At 52.2% G+C, this 10,191-nt stretch overlaps 1 protein-coding gene across 1 annotated transcript; it reads right to left on the minus strand.

Annotated features, from left to right (window-relative positions):
* Positions 1-1,928: 1,928 nt before the first annotated feature.
* Positions 1,929-5,005, minus strand: KBTBD13 (kelch repeat and BTB domain containing 13). The gene has a single exon (XM_030317917.1). It carries the CDS (start codon positions 5,003-5,005, stop codon positions 3,626-3,628), a length of 1,380 nt encoding a protein of 459 aa, XP_030173777.1. The 3' UTR covers positions 1,929-3,625.
* Between the last annotated feature and the right edge of the window lie 5,186 nt (positions 5,006-10,191).

The following is a 10,191-nucleotide window of genomic DNA, read 5'->3' on the forward strand; positions in this document are numbered from 1 at the left end:
CGGATTGGAGAAAGATCCAAAGAATTGGGCTGCAGGGCTGTCATGGAGGCTCAGGAAAATGTTCCTTACTGCATTAAACTGTGTGTGTGTGTGTGTGTGTGTGTGTGTGTGTGTGTGCGCGCGCGCGCGCGCCCACAGATCTCTCTGGGAGGACAGACTTCTCAAGAGTGGGTTTCCAAGCTGGGACAGAGAGATTTTTTTAAACCCTGCCATCTGGGTTTAGTAACCCCTAGGTGTCTATGTATATTTGCCCACCTGTACCTGGTTTGGCCTCCCAAACACCTTCACATGTGGTCAAGTCTAGGTGCCAGGGTATAAGAGGCTGAGAATCCCAAGTCCTTGCTCTTCCACTTGACTGGCTGTGTGACTTTGGGTGACTCATTTGAGCTTTCAGGCGGTTTGCTCACCTGCACACAGACATGGTGAGTACCCTTGCAGTGGGTGGTGGGAGGAATGACAGAGCCTGACCTATAAGGTCAGAGAAGGGGGGCTGCATTATGAAAACCTCTCCACACCTTGTGAAAGGGAGGGACAATCTGTGAAAGTGCAAACAGCCCTCAGAGCCTTAACAAGTCATTAGTACCCTCAGGAAGCAGGCTCTTAGAATACCAGCTAGATCCTAAGGCAAGATAACCCAGGAAAGTTAATTTTCCTATGACAGGCAGAGGGAAAGGGCATTTAGAGGAGCAGGTAAATCCCAATAAGAGGTGGTGCAGAGAGAAGGGTAACAGGGAGAAGAGTGCTAAGGAGACTGGCAGAAACACTTTGTCCATCTCAGAATGTCCATGAAGGAGGGAAGCAGCTACAGACAACAAACATGTGACCTTGGGTTCAAAGCTGGGCTCTGCTACTTCCTAGTTGTGCCTCTTCTAATCACGTGACCTTTGAGTGTTTGGATTTTTTTTTTTTTAATCTTCAAGAGTAGGGGTTTTGCCAAGCTGTGTACCACTTAAAATTCTTACAGAGCTTAAATAAACCAACTGTAGGAAAGCTCACAGTGAACACTGCCATTATCATGCACAAAAGACATCTCAGAAAGGGCTGTTCTGAACCAAGGAATACCACCACCCCAGGAATACCACCCCACCCTGTGGACAGGTTCACACAGCGAGCTGCAAAAGCTGACAAACACAAAGCTCTGTGGTTTGAGAGGACAGGTGAGGTGTTCAGCACTGGTCGGGAGGAGTAAGGAGAGTGCTCTAAACTGTTAAGAGAAATTATCCATAACTTAGGAATAGGTAGGGGCACCTGGATGGCTCAGCCAGTTAAGCATCCTACTCTTGATTTCAATTCAGGTCATGATCTCATGGTTTGTGGGTTTGAGCCCGCATTGGGCTCTGTGCTGACAGGGTGGAGCCTGCTTGCAATTTTCTCTCCCTCTCTCTCTCCTCACCCCTGCTCATGCTTTCTCAAAAAATAAACATTAAAAAAAGAGAGAAATAGGCAAAAGGACTATATATCTTTTCAATGTCATTGTGGGGCAGAGTTGAACAGTTAAGCATTATTTAATTCTCTCGGGAAAAATTAAATACCTCTGTTTTACAATTTACTATTGATTAGAGTCCTGATTTTGCAAAGCTACGTGCTAACTAGTAGCTGCATGTATAAATAGGTATATGCGTGTATATGAAGTCCAGTACAGAACCACCAAAGTTACAGTTTTATTGCCCTGGAAGACACTAACCAGCTTCACCTCTTATTGTAGCAAAAGTACTTCAATATGTCTTTTCCAACTAAAGACACAAATCTCAAGTGGTCCTCTGAACCACTCTTTTGGTTCTCTTGTTAATGGGTTAAATAAACCTTTGACATGTGATAAAAATTATACTTTGACAGAATCAAAAAGTGAGAGAAGGTATCCAACTCCCACAATGAGGTAGGACTGGAGAGGGAAGACGGATGTGAAAGTACTTTGCGCGTTATTCACAGGATGCAAAAATCAGGATTTATTGTTGTGATTCATCAGATTAGGCTATTCCAGGGCAAGCAGGTCCTGGGCTTCTGAGGGCAGCATTCTCCAGGGCCTGGGACATAGGTCAGGGAAAAAGGCAGCTAGAGCAGCCCTAATGCTAGGCTCCATGCTGACACTGCATTCTAGGCTTGTGATGAGGTTAGGATCTCCTATCGGTCTCAGGTCCAAGAGGATGGAGACCGTTCGGGACACCCAGAGAAGTCTGCCCAAGGGCATGGAGAAGCTGGAGGACATCTGACCAGAAATCAGGGTAGGAATATTCTAAAGAAGGCACAAGAGTCCTCATCCAACACCAGGTTCCTAAGGAGTACAGCCTCTACAGCCTGAGGTTCTTTCAGGACCTCATTATTTGATTCTGTAGGTGGGAAAGTGCTCAGGTCAGTTGACAGCACAATAGGATCTCTGCACTTGCCATCTGCACACGTGCATGGCTTCACACATAGAATGATGTCAGTCAGGGGTCCAATGAGCAATGCAGGTAGCCAAGGTCAGGAACAGCCAACCCTGCACAGAGGAGGTGGGAACAGAGCCAAAAGAAGGGTGAGGGGTGGAGAGGAAAGGCATTCCAGGCCCAGAGAATGGCAGGAGCAGAGGCTAGAGGAGAATGAACCTGCAGCAGGTGGAGGAGGGATACAACTGAGGGAGATGTGACAGTGAGACCCGGCCAGGACTGGGCTCCTACCTTGAGTAACCTACAGTCATGGAAGTTAATAATCCACTGCCCGAAGGGTGATGGTAAATAAGTAAGTGGGCAAGGGGCTTGCAAATGAGCTCTCCCCTGCCAGTCCACATCCTGTAAGGGGGTGTGGGGAACCCTACCACCCCTCCACATCTCACTCCAGGTTTAACTCAGTTATTGTCTCTGCAAGCCATCCCAGCCTCGCCTCCTCCCCAAATGCCTCCATCCACAGCTGTTCCACCTTAAAGGCTGGGCTCTCAGAGCCTCTTGCCACCTGCCCCAGCTTTCCCCCATCTCCTCTTCTGAGCTCTGTCTGCACCTTCTGAGCCTCCCCTGCAGCAGCTAATTATCCTGCCTGTCTTCTCCATACACTTTGTATACGATCCTCCTTCCTGCAGTTACCTATCTTTCCTCTCCTTATTTTCCCTTTGCCCGGATTTCTTCAATATTTTGTTTTATTCCATTGTGAAGGTTTTTGTTTTGCCTGTTGCCTTTAGCCCTCGTGGATCAAGACAAGTGTGTGTAAACCTTTTGTTGTCTTGGATTAGACTCTAGGGCTTTGTGGACCCCTCTGGCAACTACAGCTACATTAAGCCTAACACTGCTGGGCACACAGTAGGTGCCTAATTTTTGCCTACTGACTGGCAGTTCGATTAACATCATCTAACTCACTCCTAGCCATTCTCAATTATTGGCCCATTCACATACAAGCCTGAATTACTGAAATCCTACCCCCTCACTGGCATTGTGACCCACCATCTCTCAGCAGAACCCAAGTAATTTGAGGGCTCAGACCCTGGCGTCGCCCTAACTCTTTGAATTTCTTGGACATGTTCATATCACCAGAATGCCCAAGACCTGGATATCTCAACCAGGGAGACAGAAGTTCCACACAGCTCCAAAGGCCGGCTTTATAGACTCTGCCATGGCTCAGCGAAGACTCCGGGATATCCCCTCCTAAGACCAGCCCAGGGTCACAGTTCTGGTGTCGTTGAGGCCACAGGCCCCGGGGCTCCAGGAGGCAGCCTAAGAAGAAAGGTCTGCAAGGAGCCGGGCCTTGGGAAACCGGCCTTCTCCCTGAGCAACCTCCAGGTGCCACCCTCGATGGCATAGAGCAGCGTAAACATGCGGTTGACCGTATAGACTGTATCGCCGCGCACCACCGCTGTGAAGAGAGCTCCCTTGCTGTTGACAAACTGGCCAGGCAGCGCCGTCCACTGGCCCGTGGCCAAGTTGAAGCAGTCGATGGCGCAGTGTAGGAAGTCGTCGGAAGGTCCATTGCGCACCACATAGAGGCTGTCGCGGTGGGCCACCATGCAGTGGCCGTAGCTCTGCGGGCGCCGCAGCTCGGCCACCGGCAGCCACGTGTCGGCCCGCACAGTGTACTCCACTATGGCCGTGGTGTCAGCCGGCCTCCATAGACACACGAAGAGGCGGCCACACGCCTGGGCGCAGGGCACGCCGGCAGCCGGCTGCGGCAGGTCGGCTACGAAGCTCCAGCAACCCGCAGCGGGGTCGTAGCGCTCCACAGAGCTCATGGGCATCCTCTGGAACTCGCCGCCTATGGCGTAGAGGCGGCCATCGAAGCCAGCCAGCGCCGTGTCGTAGCGCGGCTGGTGCGGGCTGGGGAATTCGCGCCACGTGCCGCTGGCCGGGTCATAGCAGAAGCCCAGTTCCACCACCTCCTTGCTGGCGCCCCTCACGCCACCCACGATATACAGCTTGTTGCCCAGCGTGGCTACACCCGCCAGCAACGTGCTGGCCTCCAGGGGCAGCGCGGCCAGCGTGCGCCACGCGTCTTCCTCCTCGTCTAGGTAGCACAGCGTGCGCGACGCGTCCTCCAGGAAGCCGGGCGCCGGCGTGTGCGTGCTCACGGCCACGTAGCTGCTGGGCCGCAGCGCCGCTACGTAGGCGCGCGCCTCGGGCAGCGCCAGCTCGGCCGCCAGGTCGTGCGCGCCGTCGCGGATGAAGAGCGCGGCGCTGTGGAATACGTCGTGCAGGCCGAAGACGGCGGCCGCGTCGCACAGCAGCGCGCAGTTGTCCGACGTGAGGCTGTGCTCCAGAAAGCGCGCCAGCGCGGGCGCCTGCAGGAAGGCGGCGCACTCCACGGCCTGCAGCAGCTCGTCGGCGGCCGCCAGCGCCGGCCGCTCGCCGCGCAGCACCTGCAGCATGGTGTGGAAGCCGCCAGCGCTCAGCGCGCCCAGGCGCACTTCGGCCGCGCGCGTCTCCCGCATGCCGGAGCGGAAAAGGCCACGGAAGAAGCCGCAGTGCTCCACCAGCAGGGCCCGCTCGGCCTGGAAGAGCTGGCCGCCCACCCACACTTGCACCGGGGGGGCCTCTGGGGCCCGCGGCATGGCGAGCCGGTCGGGCGGGGGGCCGCCGCGGGGGCCTGGATTCAGCGGCCACCGACTCTGGGGCTCCCCCAGAGCGGAAAAAAACTTCCCGGGGGATATAAATATCTCCCTGGCTAAAGATAGTATGGCTCATGTGATGTGGTGGCCGGCAGGCTGGATGGCTGCGGGCCGGAGGGCATCTGGGAGTCCTGCAGGGTCACTCACTTCCGTGTGGGAAATAGAAACAATAGTGACTACATATGGAGCACCTAATGCATGCGGGGCACTGTGAGAGCTGCTTACAAAGATACCCCCTTTTAACCTGTACTAAAGCGACTGTATGCTCCTGTGCAAGTACCCCAACTCGGCCTTGTTTCCTCAGAGTGTGACCAATAAGAACATCTACCAATTGGGATAATATCTGTAAGATGTTTAAAATGAGGCTGAGAGAATTTACATGACTTGTTCAAGGTCATTCAGCTGGGAAGAAGCAAGGACAGGATTAACATCTAGCCCACCCCACTGGGTTGGTGGGTAGCTAAGTTTCTTGGACGCTGGAGGGAGAGGCAGCAGAGATAAAGCAAATAGAGTGGACCGGACTGGGGTCGGGAGCAGGTTCTAATTTAGCCTGAACCTCTGCCCCTGGCTCTGGGCTGGTTCAGTCTCCTTTTCAGCCTTGATTTCATTCTTTGTAAAAAATGGGAGGGTAGCAGTTGAGCGTCCTTCAAACCTCTGAATGTGGAAGTACTCCTTGACTTGACTAGGAATAGGGAGCTGATGTCTGCTCCCCACTCGTCCCTCTGTTGCTGTGTAGCTCTGGACCTTGGGAAAAGGTAAGTGGGGCTGATGAGAGGATCGTAAGTATATAGATGGGAAGGGGAAGGGTTCTTGAAATAATATTAGTTAACAATTTGCATAGTATGTCAGGCACTTTGGTAAGCCATTCGACTCCTGTCATTCCTGCAGTAATCCTATGAATAGATACTCTCATTTTTCCTCATTTGATAGATGTTATCCATGTATTGCTCACAGAAACACTATGAGTCTCTATTTCATGGATGAAGAGACTATGGCACCAAGAGTTTAGTCACATGCCCAAGGTCACATGGCAAGAGAGTGGCAGAGCTAGGACTGGCTTGCAAACAATCTGACCATAGAGAGTGTTCCCCTGACTACTGTGCTCTGCTGCCCTTCTGTGCTACAAATGCTGGGTATTCACCTCTTGACAGGAGGTCACAATTGGAAGAAACTTCAGGCTCCTATGGTTTAACCCCTTCATTTACAGTGGAGGACCAAAAAGGGAATTGGCCTGGGTCCTGTAGCTTGGAACGGACAGCCCTAAGCCTCCTGCTGCTCACTGCAGGGCATTTTCCCCACTGCAAGAAACTTCCTTGAGTGACCAGCTAAGACTTTGGGTTCCAAAATGTCAGGTGGAAGAGAGCTTAGAGACTATTTTCTTCTGCCACCTTACTTTACAGGTGGGGAAACTGAGGCCCAGACCTGTGTAGGATGGTATCTGCCATTCAGGACATGTTCAACTCCAGGCTTTCTTTAGGAAGATGGAGTGGCTCACAGTGACAAAGCCAGAGTTGGGAGGGGGCAGGGGAACTTCTCTCACCGCTAGGACACACACACATGCACAGATCCTCACGTATGAATCTGCAGGCCAATACAAATGTGCCTCTTCTGCCAGGGAACTCCCACCCAGTTCAGTCAATCAAAGCAGGGCAGGGATACGGGGACCACTTGTGTGAGCCTGGGAAGCCAAAGGCCTGGAGGAGGCAGCCAGAAATATCCAGGACGCTCTGCCCCAGGGACCAGACAGGAAGAGTAGGAGGAGATAGAGGGGGTGGGCAGGAGTCCTCACAAATACTATCCCAGGCCCTCTGCCAGCCTCCCTCCTTCCCTGAAGCCAGACATTGGCTGAAAGCCTGACAGTCGCCCTCCTGGAGGAAAGTGGACTCGGCAGTGCCCAGTCCTGATTCTGTCCTTGCTGGTGGCCTCAGGGGTGGGGAGAAGGTATCCAGCTGTTCCCATTTCACAGATGAGGAGAGGAAGGCCTATAGATGGCTTGGGCTTTTCCTTGTTATGAACGAAGATGTGGGACAGGGTTGAACCCTGTCCACTGACCCCAGGCCCCAGCCCAGTACTAGCCTTTTCTTAGAGGAGGGAAACAGCTGCCTCCTGCCAGGCCCAACCTAAGGGACAGGGGGACACAGTTCTCCCAAATGGCCTATTCCAGGCACCTGGTAACTGGCAGATAGAGACACTGGCTGGCCTTCCTCCTGAGAGGAGTGGAAGGAGAGCAACTCTTCCTGGCTGAAGCTGGCTCCCAGTCCCAGTTTTTCACTAGTCCTGCTCTGGCTTCAGTGGGTTGGGGCACTGTGTACACACCCAGCTCTGGCTTCAGCAGCCAGGCAGTGGGGAGGGGGTCACCCAAGGGGGGGTTCATGGCTCTAAGACTGGCCTGAGGATAGCCATTTGGCCCTCCTCCCAAGGCCCCAGTGGGGTGTTGTCTGCAGCTGGTGAGAGTTTCCTCTACCAGACAGTGAGCATCCCTCTGGGACTCGGAGAGGACGAGGAACTATCCTGGCTGTAGGCAGCCCACAGAGTTCCCAGGCCCTGCCCGACCTCACACCAACCTCTCTCTCCACTTTGCACCCCCATACTGTGTGAGGTTCAGGGTGGGGGCAAGGAAAGGGGGAATCTGTCTGTGTCAGACTCTGAGCCTTTCTAGAGCACTCACCTAGCCTTGTTCATCTCTCTATCCACAATACCTGGCACCAGGTCTGTTAAGTGGACTCCTGGGCCCTAAACCAAGTGGGAGTCCCCAGTGTGATGGAAGAGACACAACCCCATTCCCCAAAGTGCCTGCAGTCTCATAAAGGAGACATAGCCACAAGACGCCCTGAGCCTGATGGTGGACCCCTGGCCTTGCCACCCATGGCAGTGTTTCTGCACACAGGGTAGCGAAGCACTTGCCTGGGCCTGAGGAAGAGCAGTGGACTAGGAGGCAGGATTCTTGCCAGGTTCTAATGCCAGTACCACCACTGACTTGCAAAAGCTACCCAATCTCTCTGGGCCTTAGTTCTTCATCTGTGAAATGGAGCTTGGATCTGACTTCTAAGGTTCTGTTTAGCTTTGACATCTGAATTTATCACTGAACGACCACAGAAGTGTTTGTCATATTGTGCTTCCAGGGAATACAGTGACGTCACAAAGGGGTCCCAAAAGCTTAGTTTTATGTGGAATGGCTCCTGGGAGGTGAGTGGCAAGGGTAGGACCTGGCATCTGGAAATCTTCACAGGCCCTACCTGTCTAGACCTGTACATGTCCTACTCATTCTCTCCAGAAACATTTATCGAACACATGCTCCAGGTCCACTGCTGGGCAGGGTCATTTTGAGCACTTGAGGGCCCCTTATAGGAGCCTCAAAGATTGGGTGTAGGGGATAAGGAGGGTCGGGCTACTTTGTCCTGGCAGAATAACCTGTCTCTTGACTTTCAGTGTCTGAACTTCTGTTTGCTAAACAGTTGTGGCTTCTTGGTAGATGGGTGAGAAGAATGTGCTATTAATGTCAGGGGAGTGGAGAAAACTATCTTTTGCTTTTGTGGGCCATGGGCCAAGCTCTGGGTTGGGACACTTTCATGTTATCTCATCTAATCCTTAATATTATCCCTATTTTAAAGATGAGAAACTGAAGCCTGGGAGGGCAAAGTAGTTGATTCCATGGTCTGACAGTAAATGGCTCATTCCAAAGGCCTTTCCAGTCCAGAAGTGCAACTGGCACTTCTGGGTGGACAAGCAGCCTACAGATGAGGAGACTGAGGATGGGGAAAGGGGCTGGTTGCAGTTGTGAGGCTGGCACTTTTATTCCCAAGCCTCATACCAGAGGCAGACTTTGGGCACTTAGCAGTCACAGCTGAGGGCTGAGTAACCAGCTGGCAACTTGTTCAAATAGTCTCTGACCTAGATGAGAGTTAAGGGTCATCTCATCCCATCTTGCAAGTCATGATGGAGTCTCCTTACCACACCTCCTGGAAGTGGTCACCCCCTTGGTTGCCTTCAATATTGGGGGGCTCACTTCCTCTAAAGACAGCCCCTTCTAACTACAGCTCAGATGGTTAGCGTTCACACACCAACCTGGAACCTGCCTCCTTACAGTGCCCATCTACTGGTTGGTCTGCATTTTAAAGGAAAGTAACTTGCCCAGCATCACAGGCAGGGACCTAACAGAACCCAGGTTTACACCTAGTTGGATCTGCAGGGGTCCACAGCTTACCCTCCAGCAGTTCGCCAATGAGATTGGTTCTCTTCCCATAGACCCCTCCAGAACCAGTCTGTCCTCTCAAGACTGGGGCCAGCCCAGGGAAGTGGCTGGAACTTGGCTCCCACTTTTTCTCCACCTACAACTCAAAGGAAAACCCTTGGGCATTAGCTCTGTGAGTGATTTTGGCCCGAGGGTGTAATCTAAACAAATTTTTCCCAACACCTTTCAGTCTTAACACAGCTGGTTTACCATTATCTCCTACAAATACAATTAGGCTGAGTCAGTATTCATGTCCTATTCTGGGAAAGAATTTTCCTTCCTGGTTGAGAAGTTATTACCATCAGGCTCTGACCCCAGACTGCCTTCTGATCTGGCTTTCCATGATTTCTTTTCACATGGGTGGGTAGATTAACTGGGGGAAAGAGAGGGAATTGGGGATGTGGGGTTGGAGGGAGAAGGGCTGCAGTGAGAGGTCTCGGACTCCTATGCCCTTTCCCCACTCTAGCCTGGGGTATATTTCTAAAGAGAGGCTCCACCTGGTTCTAGAAAGTACTCAGACCTAGAACGGAGGGCTGATGCTGTCACTCTCAGGCTTGAATCACATAATGGGATTTTGGATTTATTTTCCCCATTCTTTAGTATATAGATGGGAACACCAATGCTCATAGAAGTGAGGTGACTTGCCCAAGGTCACCTAGTGAAAGAGCTGGCATTAGATTCCCTATGTAGGCCCTTTGCTCTGTCTCCATCATGATCAGATTTATCCTGGGTCCCAAAAGAAATGTCAGGTGACCCCTACCAGGCTCATCCATCAATCCTAGAATCATTATAGGCATGAGAGGGTACCAGGTTTTAGGATAAGTAAAATGCTCCGTTTACACACTAGGCCACAAACACATGCAACTCATTAACTCCCATCAGGAGTTAATGTAATCCA

Source organism: Lynx canadensis, chromosome B3 (genome assembly GCF_007474595.2).
Source record: "Lynx canadensis isolate LIC74 chromosome B3, mLynCan4.pri.v2, whole genome shotgun sequence".
In the NCBI taxonomy this organism is placed as follows: Eukaryota; Metazoa; Chordata; class Mammalia; order Carnivora; family Felidae; genus Lynx; species Lynx canadensis.

Excerpts from the sequence above, each read along its gene's own strand:
- KBTBD13 (XM_030317917.1), bottom strand. The coding sequence starts at position 5,005 with ATGCCGCGGGCCCCAGAGGCCCCCCCGGTGCAAGTGTGGGTGGGCGGC.